This window comes from Colletotrichum aenigma (genome assembly GCF_013390185.1).
Source record: "Colletotrichum aenigma strain Cg56 chromosome Unknown KSG_Cg56_contig08, whole genome shotgun sequence".
Taxonomy (NCBI): Eukaryota; Fungi; Ascomycota; class Sordariomycetes; order Glomerellales; family Glomerellaceae; genus Colletotrichum; species Colletotrichum aenigma.
In genome coordinates this window covers 3,348,202-3,366,863 of record NW_023500914.1, presented here as the reverse complement: position 1 = coordinate 3,366,863, position 18,662 = coordinate 3,348,202, and the positions used below count along the sequence as shown (strand labels likewise).

Genomic DNA, 18,662 nt, shown 5'->3' with positions numbered 1-18,662 from the left:
AATCCGGCTACCAGAGGGCGTAAGGCGGCTACAAAATCTGACGCCGCCGGTGCCGTCCCACAATCTTTCATTTCAGCAAACTCGAGCTTGACACTCCCCAGTGTCACTGCGTCAAAGCCCGACTCGGACAAGAATACCGGTCCCGAAGAGGCGGACACGTCTACCGTACATTTACCAGGATTCTCCAAAGCGAATGGCGGACCGTGGAGCAGAGAGGCATACGATCTGTTGGGGTGTACAAGGCCTAGCTAAGTGGAAATAGCGCTGGATGCGGACTGATATTCAAACCGAGCCTATACCGCCGACAGCGTACGGTCTTGACGGAAAATTCATGGATAGAATGATATCAACGCAATACAGCCAGCATACGAGTCCAATTCACTGTCAGCGTCTTAATTTGTTTTGACTGCTCTCTCTCCAAGGATTGCAACTTTGCCATGTGCAAGCTAACGAGGCATTGTTACTTTCCCACCTCGCACTCGAAGTGTCGTTTGTCGGCCGTTCTCAGTTGCTACTCGACATCATGGTTCGCAACTTGGGCAGCCATGGTAGGCTTGGGGAAGGGGTGGCCGGCTTCAGCCTCTAAGTTCAGTCTTACACTTTGAGCCACCGCTTTCAACAGACCAGAAAGGTGCGAGCTCCCATCCAAGCTACGTTCCATGTTAGGAATCGACAAGTTCACCTGGCAAAGTGGCTATCGTCATGGTGACGTTCCGGTATCACAACCGCAAGGTGAAAACCCCGTTAATTTCAGCCACATCTCTACTTGCTACTTCAGTGCAACATGGCAACTAGGCCCACTGCCTTTCGTTCCAGGGATCGACAGGCGCGGGGCTGCGTCCCTGCAGAATCACCACTCGTCTTAGTTAGCAAGATATGCCCTTGGCTATTGGGAGACAGGTCAAGAAGAATCATAGGGATGTCAAGGTAGCTGCGAAAACTGGGACGGAACCTTCCTTGCGATTGAGCAGCTACGATCGCACCATACTACCCGGTATAGAAACCTCGAAGAACTCGGCCCACTGGAGGTACGAAGGCGTGAACGATCAAACGAATGAACACTTGGACTGCGAAATGCCTAGTTCAGCTTCCAAACAGCTACGAAGGCCCAGGAGTTCAGCGAACGCCCTCTTAAAGGTTCTTTCATCCCCAACATGCGGGGGTCCCGACAGAAACAACTTGGTCAGGCGCCTTCTATCCTAACGTAGAACTCGGACAGATGCAGTCTTAGGTTTGGAACTGAACACACCTTTGTCTGTTGAACGTACTACTCTGTCAGGCTTAGTCGATTCCGACACCGTCAACCATCCCTTCGCTACTAGCTCAGCAATGAGGACGATGAGGATAGGCATGGTGACGAGGGTAAGAAGGGCAACACTAACAATGGGACAGTAAATTTTTGTAGGGATGATAATAGTGATTGAAACCTATAGAGAATATAGTAGTAATGAGGTCAATAGAGAACCTCTATTATGTTCGTGCCCCTTGCAGCCTGCGTATATCTAGACCTTCGGCTGGCGGGTGGGCTCAACGCGCGGCAGAGTCATCTTTCTTAATATTGCCTCGTGAAGTTCACGATTGCGACTGGGAGGGCCAGACCTTCAAATTGCGAATCCTCTTTTCTGGGCAGCGAGAGAAGCGCTCGGGAAGAACATAACACTCATCATAGTCATAAAGACCGGTGACGCGGTGGAATAGGCCTGTAATGTGCGAACCAACGACCTAGCTGACATCAGCCTGGGCAGCTCCTGTCTTGTCCCAAAAAGTGCGCGCAGTGCAAAGGAGGACTGTTGATGCCCGCTACACCTAAGCATTTGCTGTATTGCAAGCCGTAGTCTTCCAGTATCCTGCTTTCCTTCGGTCCTTTCCATGATTTGAGCTGGAAACCAGATCGCTGTGAGTCTAGGGCGAGGATTATGAGCAGGGGGTTTGAAAGACGAAAGAACGATAGTGCAGGGTGTGGCATCTTGCTGACATTCAGAAAAGGCATCGAAAGTAGTCAGAACAATGTCCTTGCATGGACGCGGTACGTATCCCAAAAGTCGCCTGTCAGCATTGCAGCATTTTAGCCCGCCCCCGCCTAAAGCTGCATGGCTGGTGCGAACGTCCAGGAGCGGCCGCTATTGACTTCGAGGCTGACTCACAGTCACGTGACGAGAGCCAATTCGGTCGCCGAAAATCTTATGTCTGGCGCGCTGGAGGTGGGTCTGGGCAACCAATTAGAGAACTTCTAATGGATCCTTTGGCCTCAATTTGCGGCTATGATTGGCTGGGCTACGAAACGGCGTCGCGAGGGCGCTAGTCCATTTTCATCTCGCCGACGAGTTCAATCAAAACCACGGACAGGCTGCGCCTTGCCGGGTATACAAGGTACCAGACGATGCTGCTGTGCACATGAGCTGCCTCAACCTGAAATACCTTCCATGACTCCCGCCCGCCCTTCCCGCCCAAGCCTTTCCGCTTCTTCCTTTTCTCGCTACTCTCTTCGTCGACTTTGATACGCCGAGTGATAGACTCGCTGAAGCCACTCACAAGTTGGAGACCTTCCCCCTTCCTCAGGCTTACCTCCCTTCCCACTGGAAATCATCAATACCCTATCTCATCTATCTGAGTCAAAAACCGATCCTACAGTAACACGCTCTGAAGCTTCTATCGTCAAAAACGTAATAGTCTCTTGCCGCATCGAATTTGTTCCAGGTACGCAAGTCTTTCCGGTCATGTCTGCCTGGCCCGAACCCCCCCCCCCCAACACACCGGCCGGCGGATACCCCCCTACCTAGGTAGTGCCAAGCCATTGCACGCGGGGAACTGGGATGGTTTGAATTAGATGCCCGGCAGGGACGGGCTGCAAGAACCATACCGTAGAGGCTTACAATCTCTCAGACGAATCGATTCAGCCAGCTCTGCAATAAAGAACCGACCTCTATCTCAAGGACTTGATTGTCCATCATAATATCGTCCACGTTTCGCCGCTTCCTGTCCGTAGCTTCCGCCGTCAATCAAATGGCGGCCATGTCTCGCAACAACTCCGTCGGCGCTCTCCAGGGCTTCTCAATCTGCCAACCATTCCTTGGCGCCTCCCTGCAGTTCTACCCTGCTTTGGGTACCCAGCAACTTGACGACCTCATCAATGCCTATTTTCCTGGACCCGCCTCCATCAAAGAGAAGAGGGCCACCGTTTCGATGGACTTCTTTGAGTACTCCCAACTTACAGGAGAAACCTTTAAGTATTATCCCGTCGTGACACAGGCAGTGTCTGCCCGGTCTAGCCCCGTGCAGGATTCCGGCTACGACTCCAACTTCGTTTCCCCTGTCATTTCGGACTGGAGCTGGTCCCATTCGACGCCAAGCACTGTGTCCGTGTCAACTCCTACTTCGGTAGCCCAGGAGACGAAGCCCACAAAGATCACAAAGAAGAGTGCTTCTGCTGCCGCCAAATCACAAGCCAGCGACTTCTCTCATCTCCCAGGAATGAAGATCATGACCAAGGATGGCCGCGATGTCACCAATTCTGCTTCTCGCGGCTGCAAGACGAAGGAGCAACGGGATCACGCACACCTCATGCGCATCATCAAGGCCTGTGATGCTTGCAAGAAGAAGAAGGTCCGGTGCGACCCAAGCCACAAGAAGCGTACCGCAGCTGCGCAGGCGCAACCCGCCACCCCAGCTCGGCTAGCGAAGAAAGCCAGAACCTCGACTGTACCAGGTACTAGTACTGTCAAAGACCGACAATCGCAGCATAACATATCTCCGTCCTTGTTTACTGAGCCGATCTTACCTGCTCTTGAGGTTGCCGACACATCTTTCGACTTTTCCGAATCCTGGGAGTCCTTCGTACAGTATGACGACGAGGCCGTCAATGTCACCCCCTTCGACTACGACTTCTTCTTCGACCCCGCGGGCCATCTCTCTCCACAGTCAAACCGTTCGCCCGCGACGCCCTCCGCCACTTTCGATCAACTACAAGCCAACCGCGACATCCTCCAAACTGTCTCTGTCGCCGATTCGTTCGAGAATGCCGCACTACGTCCACCGACGCTACCGTACCTGGATGCTTCAGGACCGGCCAACAACTACGTCGATTTCAGCTTGTACTCTCCTGAGCCGAGCTTCTTGGACGACGACTCTGCTTTGGTCAACGAAATTGGTGCCTCCAACTTTGGTCAGGCTTCGTCTTTGCGCCCAAGCTTGACCCAAGATCGCCGGTCTGTAAGCCTACACGATGCCGAGACAGGCAACCTGGCCCAAAGAGCTGCGGTCAGCACAGCTGGTTCCGGCGCCTTGACATTACCGCAACTCCTCGAAACTGCCTATGTGGATCATGGGCATATCTTACCATCAGGTGGAAGAGCACTCCCCTCATTTTCAGAGATTGAAAATGTCTCACTGGTGCGCACTTCTGACTGCCTAACTTCAATGTTCACGCTGACAGTGGAACAGAACCTTGGCGCCTCCTCCACCATCCGTCCAGATGCCTGCCGAAGCCGGTCAGCACAATCACCGCTGCTGACATATGGCAGTCATGATGGAGCCCTATCGCACCAGTCCGCCAGCGACGTTACTACGAGACTGACCTCTGCCCGCGCTGCGCTGGCCAGTAGTTCCAACACGTCACTAGCAATCGCACAAGGCGGAAGCTTCAACGCGTCTCCGGTTCGAGCAGTGCCAAGCCAAGTACCGCTACCCACCATTGCTTCTTCAGATCGCTTCTCGACACTGTTCGAGGAGCAGTCTTATTACGCGACTACCACGGCGACAATTTCTGGTGAGAGCGTTGGCGAGACCACGGCCACGCCAGCACGTGGCGCGCCGGTTGCCAGCACATCGTCGGCGATTAGTCGTGGCACGTCTGCGCCGCTCAGCTCCCGGTCTTCGCTCACTAAGGTGACTGGAGTGCAAAGCGCGATTGAGGCCATGGTCGGCGATCATGTAGTAATCGCATGTCGCGCTCTTGTCGATCAGCTGTCCATGACACAGGCACTATTGTCTGCAGTACTGATTGTGGCAGTTTTTGGCAAGATTGGCACTTCACTGGAAGCCCGAGCACTTGCTGGTGGCCTTGTCCAGATCCTCTTTGGCCTCGTTATGTATGAGGCCTACTACCCTTACTCAAGTCTCCATGGCTTGAGACCGCAACAGAGCCGTCTCAGTACCACGCCAAAGCCGCAAGGCTTCAGCGACAGCGCGAGGCTACTCTCCTGCGTCAGCACGAGACTACGACACACCCGTCGCCAGATTGCCGCGGAAAACCCCCGGGCGAGCCCGGCAGTTGAGCCCAGGCTTCTGCGCTTCGCGCAAGTGCTCTAATAGGCACTTCGTTGACCAGTGGCTTGGATGGATGTTCCTGGCTTCTATGGACAAGGAATGAGTTGTAGCGTTTGCTGATGTTTATGGGAGCGTTGGTTTCTGAGATACCCCTCTGTTTTGATGAGATATGATTGCCCAGCGAGGGCTGCCATGTCAGCTTAATCATCGGGCAAGACAGTCTTGCTGATTGCGCAGGTTGGAAAGGGAACTTGTATATCCTGCTAGTTTGTGTGATTAACAATATACTGTCTTGCTCACATTTCTATCTATGATAACAAGAGATGACGTGACATGATGGGTGTAACCAGCAGTTGCTTGTTGCACTTACTCACTTCTTGCAAGCCTCCTTTGTCGACTCCTGTGTGGCATATATGTATTTACTGTAAGATCGGTAAGCCGAGTTGAATTGTTGGTAGTATAATTTGGCATTTTCAGATGGTCAGTGCACTGCTTAACAGCTCGTATCACGTGATCGAACACGTTCCCACTTCATTCCTGCAAACCTAGTTCATCTCACGATGTGACTGATGGGTTGTTTGTGCACTCTGAACTTGGTTTCTCGGTATCGACCACGACGAACAGACTTCACCATAGGTAGGCTGGGCAGAAGACTTTCCGGTTGAGGCCTGTTTCTCGCCATAGGGAGTAGTCATTGCAACTGAAAACTGAACTCCTGGGCTTACCTGCTTCCCACCTGTTTCAGTCCCCTTCTTTTCTACTTTTTTTTTTTTTTTTTTTTTTTTTTTTTGCCGGCAGGTTTGAGTCGCCATTGGTTTTCAAGTCTGTCGCCTTAGACACTACCCTTTATCTTGTACTTTTCTAGAGACTCTTATCGGAAAGACCAACAAAGACCTTTTGACTGGGAAGCTTACGGACTAGGTATTTGGTGCTGTATTCTCGTGCCCGATCTCTGCCTTGAAAGGTCGATGCTGACCTCTCCTAACCTTAAGGCTTTGATGAGGAGGAACGCTGAATCAGATGACCTAGACAAGCTGCGGACTTGAGAGCAGTCAAAAGAAGATTGTGTCAGGTAGTGTTGATTTCATCAGCAGACCACTTGTTTGCTCAAAAGAGGTGCCTGAAACCTGGAGCCTGCCTGCTCTTCTGCTCTACAAAGAGGGAGATAACCCAGACCTTCAGGCCTAGGCCCAGGCCCACGGAGGCTGCTCCTGCACCTGCAAGTGCGCATCTAAGTATTGTTGTTGCTGTCTGGGATCTTTGCGGTACCTGCCCAGCCTGTCCAGAAGAAGTCTTGTTGACTGGCAGGCATCGACGAGCCTGCCAAGATGGGCAATATGACGAAGGCGCCTTCCACAATGGGATCGACCCCAGATGACTCCGAGTCACAGGAAAGAAGGATGCAGCGGTTTTCAACGACTGGGAAATTCCTACAGACAGTCTTCGCCCGTCTCAAATCCCCCTTCTCTCCCAACACCAAATCTGCTCCACCGTTGACCTCACCATCACATTCCCCTTCACCTCCATCCGCCTCAGCAGCGTCTTCCCAGTCACAATCATCTCCCCCAAGAGAACAAAACTTGCCACCATCATTGGAACAATCGAAAATGGCCGATGTCGCACCTCGAACCATCGTTTCCCATACTCGAGACTCAGCCGGAAACCCAGATTCTCCGAAGACCATGACCGCTCCTGCTTTGACCAACGACAAGGAGAATCAAGTTCCCCCAACTGCAGTTGTCGCTCCCACTGCCGTCTTGACCCGCCTCTCCGTCGATGACGCAGCCTCTCGACCTCGGTCGTCCGGCTCCATCAACCGTGACCCCTACACTCCTACCGGGGAAAAGCGCATCCATCAGGTCTTCATGGACCAGGCTCTGGATATGGTAGGTTGTGGTTATTCTTGAATGCCACGTGATGATGAGGTTGTTCAACGCAGTGGCTGACTTTTCCTGCAGGCCCGTCTGGCTTTGAGGACGAACGAGACACCCGTTGGCTGTGTTCTCGTCCACAAGGGAGCCGTCGTGGCCAGAGGCATGAATGCAACAAATGTTACTCGGAACGGTACCCGGCATGCTGAGTTCATGGCACTGTCCGCCCTTCTCTCCTACGGAGCGGGCAAGTCTGAGAAGCCGGCCGATAAACAATTCGACTCGTCGGCCGACCAGCGTTCTAAGTCTGACACTCAAGATGACGACGACTCGGACTTGTTCCCTATGGACGATGACTATGTCAGAAACGGTCACCTGTACCCCTACGGTCAGAAGCTGCACCGAGATACTCAAGTCGCCCGCTCCATTGTCCGGGAGTGTGTTCTGTACGTTACAGTCGAACCCTGCGTCATGTGTGCTGGCCTTCTGCGACAGCTTGGCATCAACAAGGTCTATTTCGGCGCTGTCAACGACAAGTTTGGCGGCACCGGTGGCGTGTTCAGCATTCACAAGAACTCAACCAGCTCGTCCGATCCTACCCCTGCAACAAAGCCTCTCCAGGTCTCCACTAACGCTAGCAACATCTCCCGACCATCTAGCTCTTCGTCGAACAAGAGCATGCTGATGGGCAACCGCCAAGCAACAGACCAACCCGGCGATGGTGGCAACGTGGAGCGTGGATTCGAAGCAGAGGGCGGATGGGGCCGTGACGAAGCTGTCAGTCTTCTCCGGCGTTTCTACGTCCAGGAAAATGGCCGCGGTAAGTTCTCGTTGCCATTGAAAATCTGTGGCAATGATTCGTCTACTGATACATCCCACAGCACCGGTACCGCGAAAGAAGGAAGGCAGGGCTGCGCGACTTGCTGCCATGGAACAAGCTGGAAGCGAAGCCGTCACAACGGCACCAGCCGTATCCACCGACGCTGAAGCTGCAAGCCCCCACGATACTCAGGACGGCATTGTTGAGTCTGCAATTGGCACGATTGCTACTCTCGGCAATGGCGAGGATGTCAGGGCCTGAACCAGCTCGTACGTCATGAGAGCCACTCGCAGTATGTCCGGCAAAAACACCCTACCAAGCCAGTAGCAAGCACCACGGGTGGGAATATTCACCTTTCTCATTACTGCTGCTGTTGTAAATTTAAAGCAAATAATGCTGGACGCATGTCCATGGTCGGGTATCCTGTCCAAGTAACAAGCAAGACATTCGTACTTTATGTTTATAATTTCCAAGATCCTCCCTTACTGATACCACTCAAGATGACCTGTCACCCCGCGGTGAGATGGTCTCGCCAACGTCCTTGTCTTTCCCGTTCACCGAGCCACCCTGGTCAGAACTGGCCGTCTTCTCCAGAGGCTGAGGCTCCTCGGCGACGTTGCCGCCATCTTGGTGGTCTGCACGCCAGAAGTCCTTCTTGCCCTTGATGAGACGTCTAACCCACGGCGGAAGGATGCCACCAGGAATGCGCCACGTCCAAGGATCCTTCTCGTCCTTATTAGGGGGAACTATGCGGCCAAAAGAGGCCTTCTCGATCACCCAGACTAGGGTGTTGATCAAGATGTAGCTGCAGACACCACCAATCAGGCCATCGGCGATGGAATACGTGAAGGGCATAAGAGCCATAGTAATGAACGCAGGGACAGCATCGCCCATGTATCTCCAATTGATCTCGGTCACGGCCCGGACCATCATGGATCCAACAAGAACCAAGACGCAGCCGGTAGCCCAGGATGGAATAGAAGCGAAGATAGGAGCAAAGAAGACTGATATAAAGAAGCAAAGCCCAGTCATCATTGCAGTGATGCCAGTCTTTCCGCCCTCAGAGATGCCGGCGCCTGACTCGACAAAAGCAGTGACTGGGGGAGTGCCGAAGAGGGCGCCAATCGAAATGCTAAGGGCGTCAACCATGTAAGCGACAGAAGAGCCCTCGAAATCCTGCGTCTCCTCGTCGATAAGGTTTGCGAATCGAGCCATCGAGTACAGCGTGCCGGTACAGTCAAGAATATCGACATATAAAAAGGTGATGAGGGCAAGGCCGAAGGCGCCACTGTAACCGGCAACATTCCATTCCTGGACATTGAGGGTATGCTGAATGGGGTGAAAATCGACAACCTTTTTGAAGAAGTCGAAGTTCGAGTCCCCGACAGCAGTGTAGGGAAAGTAGGTAACGTCGGTCCCGCGGGGCCAGGAGATGATGCTGACAAGGATGATGCCAGCGAGGATGGCGCCCTTGAAGCGGTACATCATGAGCATGACGGTCAGTATGCCACCGCAGAAGATGCCAATCCACATGGTTGGGCTGCGCATCTTGGTTGAAGAGGGGCAAAGGCCGTCCACCATGAGGCCTTGCTCACATCCGGCCAACTCTAAGGGGGTGGAGGTGGCACCGACGATCAGGCCGATACCTTCGCTGTAAGTCAGACCGATCAGGGTGAGGAAGAAGCCGATGCCGACACCGGTGGCGAGCTTGATAGAGCGGGGAATGGCACGGGCAAGCCACTGGCGCATCCCAAGCAGAGCGAGGCCGAAGAATATGAAGCCCTCAATGAAGATGGCAGTGAGGGCGACCTGGTAGGGAACGGCGCCGGTCCCGTGGTAGCCGACGACAGAGTAAGCGAAGTAGGCGTTCAGACCCATGCCCGGGGCGCAGCCAACGGGCATGTTGGCAAGCAGACCCATGAAAAAGGTGGCCAGAGCAGAGATGGCGGCGGTAGCAGTGACGATGTCGCGCTTCACCTCAGCCACACACAGCAGATAATCTTCGTCCTTGTCGCAAGTAAAGTCATCGGCTGTACGAGGGCAAACACAGGTGCCGCCGGTATCAGACACGATGGACGAGTTGACGGCAATGATGTAAGCCATGGCGAAAAAGGCGACAAGACCGGCACGGATCTCGGTGAAGAAGTACGAGCCCTTACGCTCTCGGGGCTGCAGTTGTTTCGGTTAGTAACCGCAGTCAGATATTGGGCAAGAAAACCATCCAGTCCTGCCATCCTCGCGTCTGACGGCGACCTGCGACCATGAGAAGCAGGCGAGCCGAGCTCAACGCCAATTGGGATAGTCAAGGAATGATCTAGGGGCACTGCGACTTACATGGCCGGAGCCTTCAAGTTGGAACCACCGACCGACCGGGCTAGCGGCGATCTTGGCATTGGCGTTATGAATCCACCCCATCTTGCACAAAATTTTCCCCCCTCCCTCTTCAGCGTTGGTGTCCGAGGAGAGATCAGACGGCCCAGTCTACAGGCCAGGGGAAAGAAAGAAAATGGAAACGAAGAAGAAAATATGACCAGGTGTGGCGATCAAAAGCCGATAGAGTCTGATCAAAGTGAGAAAGGTGGCAGCGTAGATTTTCGTCGCCGGAAAAGCAAGCGTGAAAAGCAAGACCGGGAAAGCTTCAGTCAACTTGACACCAGCGATAGGTAGTTTGCGAGGACGCAGGAGGTTCCAGTGCAACAGATCTGGTTCGAGATCGCACTGCCGACGAAGACCGGACAAGGACAACGGTGATAAGTGGGTAGGAGGAGGACAAGCCTAGAGAAGCAGCAAGCTGTCCGAGAGAGCGGCAAGACGTCAGGTTTTTATCAACCTGCTGCGTAGAATGCGCGGCAGCAAATTCGGAGGAGGCAAGGCCGATGGACAACATCCAGCCAGTCAGTCCCGTTATCAAAGAAAACTCGAGCCATTATTTAATAGCGCGAAAATGATTATCATTTGCTGGATCGCCGGGGGGGCGGGGGGTCCAGCCTGTGATGGGGCATGGCGTGGATCACTGGCGCAGGCCGTAGGCGGGCAGGTGGGCAAGGATACGGATGCTGGAACGATGGGATTTGATGCGATGGAGGTGCATGGCATGGCACCCACGTTCTAACTTTGGCTTCCATCGTTCTACGCAGTATGTCAAGAGAATGGTGTGGCATCCGTACATGTATCGCAAAGACTAGTAAGGTATGTGAGGCAAGGCGGACAAGCCCTTTAGCGCGGGAAGGTACTTGCATCCGGCCCGGATACATAGCCATGGCATCGCACCGCATGCATGGCAGCGTCCTGGGCGCTATACGTCGACGTCGCCGTGGTAAGGTATCCAAATGAAGGCTGGACCGGACCACCTCCTACCAAGGCAGAGGGCGTCGCGGCGCTTGTGTGCGACGCGGTCGCGTCAACGGGCTAGAAGTCAAGCTGAACTCAACTCACTCATGGACGGGGTTGAAAAAGTATTGATGGATTCTACGGGGAGGGGAAGGGGCGACGAGGGGGGAGGGGAGAAGAAACAAAGGAAGCGCGTCCCGACCGCTGTCTTTTTCTTTCGCGGCTACCGATTAAGGTATGGCTAAGCCGATATCTAAGGCAGGTCATCAGAGATAGGACCCACGATTAGTATGGCCGTTTACTCACTTGGCCACACGAATGGATACCCTCCCGTCCTCACCACATGGTATGGAGGCGCCACCGCCAGCAGCTAGGTCTCCATTCGGTGTGGCTTCGTTCGGGAATGGAACTCCCTCACTTTTATCGTCCAATTTCAGGTGCCATGTCACGTCAGAAACCTGCCGTATCGAGCGCCACACGGCGCCATTCAAATGCAGAACAGCATAGGTGCTGGGAGGAAGGAGAGAGGCCCGTGAGTATGTGTGCTCAAGCGGGAAAAGGTAATGGTCAGGGTCAGGACGAGAGCATCGTTGCCGCAAATGGCGGGTTGCAGAAGTCGAGAAGTAGAATTGGATGTTACGGAAATTTGGACTCGCGACCCACAAAAGAGGCGGAAAGGTTTTCGGGTTTGGAAAACAGCGTCCAGTCGCACAAAAGTGCGGCCTACCCGACCTTACCTTACCTTGGGTAGGTACCTCGCCTTGCCTAGCATTAGGGCAGGGGCATGAAGTGCAGGTAAAAAGTCCCCATTGAAGTCGAGGAGCTCTATGTTTTGACTGCACGGTTCGGACCCATCTTGAGCTAAGGTGGTTTAAGGTACGGGAAATGCACACTAAGGCAAGGAACCTTGGGTCGGTGAGCACTTGGTCTTGATTAAGGGTTCTCCGACGTTGAATCATGCTGTGCCCCGGCTGATGGTGGTATCGCGCCGACTGCCTCTGTCACTGCTACCGCAGCCGGGCAAAGATGGCAGGAAGCCTAGAACGGAGGGGACTTGTTGCACGCATAATAGTCACTTTCATTGTTCTGGCATCTCTGCCTCCCTCTTCCCTCCCGCCCTGGTTTTCGGGACCAAGTCTCCTTCGGGGACTGACTTAGCACACTCAGGTACATTGGGCTTTGGAGGCTCAGCAATAAACCAACCATTGCCATCGGTGCCGTGCCGGAACCTCCGTGGGATGAGATGTACGCATACTGTGTTCGATTGTACGAGGCGGAGCCTCGCGGCCGATGACCGGCAGCACAGTACATTGCAGCCCGCCTGGTGCCTCCACATGGGGGCAGCTGTCTCGGCCGGGGCAGCTATCTCTACTTGCCGCAGCCGCCCATTGACCGCGGGATTAACACCCCATTTTTCAGCTTCGAAGAGGGGCGATTGCCACGCTTGATTGGGCTCACAGGCCCGGTGCTATGCTGTTCTTGGACGTGGCCCGCCGTGGCCGGGCGGGGCCGTAGTGAGAGAGCCCAAAAGACGTCCGGTACCATAACAGGCAATGAGGTAAGGTATAGGTAGCTGAGGACAGCCTCGCGTGTGGACTTCAACGCCGTCCGTTGCTTTCTTTTTCCAGCTTGACACCGCAGCAGTGCGTCTTGACAGCGCCATCAGACCGCCGGATACCGGACAGCGCCACCTCGTGGAACTCTTCAGATGGCGCGGTCGGTATGGTGTGCTGGCGACGGGAGGGCGACATGTCCTAATCAGTCTCCATGTCGTTCGTTCTTGGCATCAGCATCGTCAGCTCCTCCGCAGTAGGTAGCTAGCACATACATAGTAGTTGTCGCCCTGGTATTGGTAATACAAGCTCATCTGGTAAACCAGCCATGCGAGACAAAGTCGGCGAAGGCCACGTCCCGGTTGTCGCCAAGCCGGCCATGTCCACCATATCCACTGCTGCGATGTAATGTCTTGCCCTGGGCGCTTCCGTTTCTTGGGTACCTACTTGATGTTGAGATTCCAGCCTCTGGTACAGTACAATCAGTAGATACGTACAGATACCCTTTCTGACTTTGTTGTCTCTGCGCCACCAGCTGTCGATGGATGGATTAATTGGCGGCCGGAGAAACCCACCCTCCCCTTTTCTACAACTGCTTTGCCCGAACGGCGTCGCCCGGACTACGTCCCCCGTCATTCGTTATCGTGGTTGGATGCCTGGCGACGACTTCTTGGACGAAACCGGGCGAAGAACGGTCGTCGGCGGACCACTCCACCGACGGCAAAGAGTGTACGCATGTTTGGTCCAGTTCACGTCTAATCTGTTACCTGCCATTCGTCTGAGCGATAGGAGCCCCCCGACATGCACCCCGGCTGCTGATTACGATTTCGATTGTGATTGCCAGCTCACTCCAGCAAGGGCCCGGCCCACCCCCACGAATTGCAAGTTGGGAAACCGAGGGAGGGCACACCGCAGCGCTAGCGCATCGCCGACAAACGCCTTCACCACCACCACCAGACTGCATGAGTGAGGATGTGCAGGAAGGAAGGAATCATGCCCTCGCCTGACGGCCATGCCGTTTCCGCGCGTGGATCATCTTATGAGTCCCAGAGATTCGAAAGATGGTCGAATTAAATGGGATATGTGATTCTGGTGTGGTCACGATAGATAGCTTTTTGGCGATCCTGCTGACGTCGCTCGGTTCTGAGTATGCAAGAACAAGTGTTTGCAGATTCCATTGGGTTATAGTCACTGACTCGCTGTCGTGACACATACCGCTGCAAGCCTGGCCACACTTTCTTTGGCCGCGGCTCCAGACTAGGTATTTCATCACCAGTGGCTACCGGCTAAGCGTGATGCGTTCTACAATGTGTGTTCATTGCAGAGTTTCACGGCCAGCCTTGAAGCGTCGTAGACAGTGCAGCCTCGATCTAATGTCCCAAGTTTCCGGGGTGGATATTCCATCCTTTTCAGTGACATTCACTTGGTTCATGCACGAAGCGAAGGAACGACCCGAATGTTCGGGATCAGATGGCATGTCAATGCACTGTCATCTTGGCCTAGCTTCGTCCAAGGTGGGCAACCCATCTCATTCTCGGTTGTGGAGAATACGGCGGCATGTTCAGATGGACAACAGCCGACCGTTATCCAAGGACAACTTCGCGGCACGGGACATATAACCCAAACGAGACATCTCTTATCTTTGGCCCCGCTTTCTTTTTGGATATCGCTGAAAATACGACAGACCAGCACTAATCAGAAACCAGCGCACTTCGCCGGGATTGCACCGCGGGATCCGAGAGCTCGGGAGGGAAAGCGCCCACAGAATAACGTATTCGTACACGACCGTAGGACTGTTTGGCTGATGTTAGAGTCTCGAAATCGCGATGCCCGAAGACCGGAGTGGCAATATTTGAACAGCAGCGTTGTATGTTAATCAGGGTCCTGTCTCCCACGGCACATGTGCGCAGCCCGCTTGTGATATGGAACGGTGCCACGGGTTTGGGACCGACCCAACCTCGGCGATGCCTTGTCCGACTTGCTTGAGGCTTGTGTGAGATTTTAGAACGAGACCGCCTATTTCTCCTGTGCTATGCCGACTACTTTTCCTGTGGCTAGTCTACTTATCGTCGTGCTTCAATCGTCGTCGTCGCTGCTCCTATCGTCTCTGAACAGGAGTGATTAAGTACGCAGGAAATATAGCCGCGCAGACACAGGAAGGATAGGCGATCTCTTTAGAACTTTGTGCTCAGAGAGAAACCACAGCACGCATCGAGATGCGGGCGGTATTGCTGAGTCAGACCAGGCCAGCGGCGGGAAAGTAGGAAAAGTCCCAGGGGCCTGCTTTGCTAAGGTAATCATCCATCCCACACCGCGCTAGCCTTGGCTCAATAATAGGGCCTGTGCATAGCATCTAAGGTGGGAAGTTTGGTCTTGCGCAACGGATGGCTTCTGGTCAAGTCGAAAGTTGGCCAGCAAACCCATGCGAGTCTCAGGAACGCCGATGCTAGCGCCTGCACCTCTAGACTCGATTATCGAGGTTTCCATCCATGCCAGTACCCATCATAAGGATTCTGCCTTCGCCAGATTAAGTAGTTGAATGTCATCCGAACTTGATAACCTTTGAAGGGGGACGTGTCCAACTCGGCACCTAACGCTCCCAGAACTCAGGGCCGATCTGAAGCGACACCCGAAATGCAATTGCCCCTCTCTTTCCTTTCACGTCGCGTGATGTGATGAATGCTGGCCTACCTAGGTAGTGTGCCGCCTCAGGTTGAGCGATTGGACTTCATTGCCATGTCAAGTAATCTCACGACGTCACCCGCAGCGAATCTTCAGCAGGAGTACCGTCTGATCAAAGAAGCAGTACCATGCAGACTGGGCCGAAGTAAGTGTTGACCGCCCTGCATTCTTTCTCCTTCCCTACAGGATGCATTGGTTTGGCTGTGAGTGTGCAGTCAAGCGGTGTCGAGGACACTGACTAGTGAAAAGTCAGGTGTTGGGTAGTTCGACTAGTAGAAAGCTGAACTAACGACACCTGGAGTGGAAGTTGGGATCAGTGCTGTGATGCCACGGAGTTGCTTGCACCTCGGGATTCAGGGGGGCTTGATAGGCAGATTAGCCATGAATTTGTGGACAAGCTGACTTCATGATGTTGGATCGTGATGCAGGTGTGCGGATGCAATGCGTTTGGGATTGCAAACTCCAACAGCATTTGTCTGGATGGTGGCTTGAAGACGCACCTTGACCTCATGTGACGTCATATGTTGGACCCTGCATGTCGTTGGCACGGGGGTCCGAGGTCTAGATGTGGGTTTCCAGCCGGCCACAACCAACGATAGGCTGGCTCAGGGCAAGTTCCGCTCCTCGAATTCTGCAGCACTCCAGATGCCGCCACAACACAACCGCCCTGCAGCGAATTCCTCCGGAGCCCATGTCGTGATAATGTAACAAGGTGACCTTGAGACGCCAAGTTCTGCTTGCTTGGTTAGATAATTGGGTACGAATATTGGAATAACGGGCGACTAGAGCCATGAAATCAGATTGAAGGAAAGGGCAAAAGAAGAAAAGGGGGGGGGGGGGGGGGGGGGGGGGGGGGAATAGAGGTCAGACTCAATATTGGTGAGGAGAGTACACGACGTGGCAGGCCGGGCCCTTGGAGAAAGACTTATTATCAAACGACCTACGGCTAAGTATGATGCAGAGTTCGAGGTTGCCTCACTGGTTCCACCAGGTGAGGCGAAGGAAGACTAAGACCGCACTTGTGGGAAGCAAGAAAGAGCCCCAACATTACCCCGAGCCACTGAGCGAACGCACGCGACTGCAGTGGAGTCCTCCGACCCGTAAACCCCCGCAAAACTACAGCGGTCAGCCGATCGCCTACGTGTGACGCTATCCTCGTTAAACAACTCCCGTCTGATCTCGGTTTTTGGCTGGTCAGGCCTGGTTTCCATGACAGACAGGCAGTCATTCAGACCAGAGGGAAGAGGGATGTGTGCCTGCAATCGTATTGGCTTCATCTTCCGGCCTGTCGACACTGCCTAGACTAGTCTCTCCATCAATCCACCCAGACCTTTTCATTTTCGCACCCATCATCCTGACCCAACCAACCAACCAACCCAAACCCACGCCACACCCCTCCCCACCCCCAAACGACGACAACATGGACTCCCGTGTGATTTACGCACTGTTATATACGCAACCCCCAGGTTTCCTCCCCCTCACATAGTCTTCGTCTCTTTGCTCACCATGCTCGTCTCTAGAATCAATCCTCCCAAAAGCCACTAGGATTCTCGCTACAAATCTGCCTGTCTGACCATCCTTTACCTCCCTCGCCTCCTCTCATCAGCTGGATACACAACCGACCATCCTGACTAAGGATGGGACGCCCTCACCGTCGAGCACCCGACATCGATTTGGATGGCTCTTACCCGCCGCATGCATATCAGTATCGCCGTCCGGCAGCCGCCCCATACGACGACCCATATCCTCCCAGGGGTCGCAGCCCGGGACCTCGCCGTCGCCACAGATCTGAGCCTGCAGCCGCACCTGTTGCCTCTTACGATGATAACCCGCGAGAACATGCTCAAAAGAAAGATCCTCGCGAGACCCGCAGGCACCGCAAAGAGCGCAAGGACACCGTACTGGACGACCACATAGCTCCAGTAGATACAAGGCGTGATCGCAAAGCTCCTAAGGAAAACTACCACGACGACTACGATGAAGCCCTCCCTCGGCGAGCGCGAAGCCATGGGCCCTCCGCGGGGGACTCGTATCGGGCCACCAATGATCGAGAAGGCTTCGACACATACGCGCCCGCATCTCGTCGGGGTCGTGAGCGACAACATGCCTACCACCCGCCCCGAACAAGCGAGACAAGACGCGCCAAATACCCTGACTATGACCCAGAAATGCGTCCCAGTAATACGCGCCGCTCCCGTTATGCCGACTACGATCCAGAGCCTCAGATCAGCGATAGGAGAAGGTCACGTCACGCAGAGGATGACGGCGCTGTTCCGCGTAGGGCTAGCGCGACATATCGTGCTCGCCATTCAGACTACCAGAACGAACCCCATAAACGCTCTGCTGAACATGCGGCCCCGGGCCGCGGTAATGGGAGAAATGACTCGCCAGGCCGCTTTGTCCAACCAGGGCAGGAACGCTCCACAAGGGGTCGGTCTGTGCCCAGGAATCCTGCCATAGGAAACGCCGCGCGAGGAGCTCGGCCACGGGCGAAGTCTGCCGTTGGGTACGCAGCTCTTGGTGAAGCTGCCCAGACCGCATTTCGTGTCGGCAGCCAAGCGGCCTATCAGATGCGTAATGAGCCCGGGCCCTGGATCGGCGAGAAGGGCACCAAAGTAGCCACAGCTGCCCTGGGTGCTGCTTTGGTGGACACCTTTGTTGGCCATAAGGCTTCTGGTATGAGAGGCGGCATGCGGCATCAAGCATTGCGTCAGGCATGCGAGATGGGCATACGTAACTTTGTGATGCAGCCTGCGGTCAACAGTGCCAATAGCTACGGTGGAAGTGGGGGTGGCAGTGGACGCAGACACCGGTGATATACCATATTGGTGTTTTGGCTTCGATATACTGATGATTACTCTCTGCTACTGTTTGTAGGTGTCCTCAACGTAAGTGCTTTGTTTCGGAGTGCCTCTGGGCCCACTCTTTTGGTGTTGGAATCGGTGAGGGCAGCCCTATGTTCCCATCGAATTTACAACAGCAATGTCAATTAGGAAATATCATGTTGCATGAGAGATAATGGCAATTCCTGACAACATGCTATTATTGTTGTGATCCTAAGTTACTCGCCCTGCAGGCGTCTCCCCTGCATTGCACCAGACTTCACTACACTCTTCACATTTGCGTCTGCATTCAGCATTT

At 54.1% G+C, this 18,662-nt stretch overlaps 5 protein-coding genes across 5 annotated transcripts; 3 read left to right on the top strand and 2 right to left on the bottom strand.

Moving 5' to 3' along the window:
* Positions 1 to 3,012: 3,012 nt before the first annotated feature.
* Positions 3,013 to 5,307, top strand: CGCA056_v012377 (uncharacterized protein; the record flags this gene model as incomplete). The annotated part of the gene is made up of 1 exon (XM_037327621.1): positions 3,013 to 5,307. The coding sequence occupies one exon, from the start codon at positions 3,013 to 3,015 to the stop codon at positions 5,305 to 5,307; it is 2,295 nt and encodes a 764-aa protein (XP_037174808.1).
* Positions 5,308 to 6,872: 1,565 nt separating this feature from the next.
* On the top strand, positions 6,873 to 8,217 carry TAD2-0 (tRNA-specific adenosine deaminase TAD2; the record flags this gene model as incomplete). Its single annotated transcript, XM_037327620.1, has 3 exons — positions 6,873 to 7,151; positions 7,224 to 7,956; positions 8,018 to 8,217. 3 exons carry the CDS (start codon positions 6,873 to 6,875, stop codon positions 8,215 to 8,217), a joined length of 1,212 nt encoding a protein of 403 aa, XP_037174807.1.
* A 234-nt stretch (positions 8,218 to 8,451) lies between these two features.
* CGCA056_v012375 (putative xanthine/uracil permease) lies at positions 8,452 to 10,371 on the bottom strand (the record flags this gene model as incomplete). The annotated part of the gene is made up of 2 exons (XM_037327619.1): positions 8,452 to 10,125; positions 10,291 to 10,371. The coding sequence occupies 2 exons, from the start codon at positions 10,369 to 10,371 to the stop codon at positions 8,452 to 8,454; spliced, it is 1,755 nt and encodes a 584-aa protein (XP_037174810.1).
* A 2,732-nt stretch (positions 10,372 to 13,103) lies between these two features.
* On the bottom strand, positions 13,104 to 13,229 carry CGCA056_v012374 (uncharacterized protein; the record flags this gene model as incomplete). The annotated part of the gene is made up of 1 exon (XM_037327618.1): positions 13,104 to 13,229. The coding sequence occupies one exon, from the start codon at positions 13,227 to 13,229 to the stop codon at positions 13,104 to 13,106; it is 126 nt and encodes a 41-aa protein (XP_037174809.1).
* A 4,269-nt stretch (positions 13,230 to 17,498) lies between these two features.
* On the top strand, positions 17,499 to 17,981 carry CGCA056_v012373 (uncharacterized protein; the record flags this gene model as incomplete). Its single annotated transcript, XM_037327617.1, has 1 exon — positions 17,499 to 17,981. The coding sequence occupies one exon, from the start codon at positions 17,499 to 17,501 to the stop codon at positions 17,979 to 17,981; it is 483 nt and encodes a 160-aa protein (XP_037174812.1).
* Positions 17,982 to 18,662: the final 681 nt, after the last annotated feature.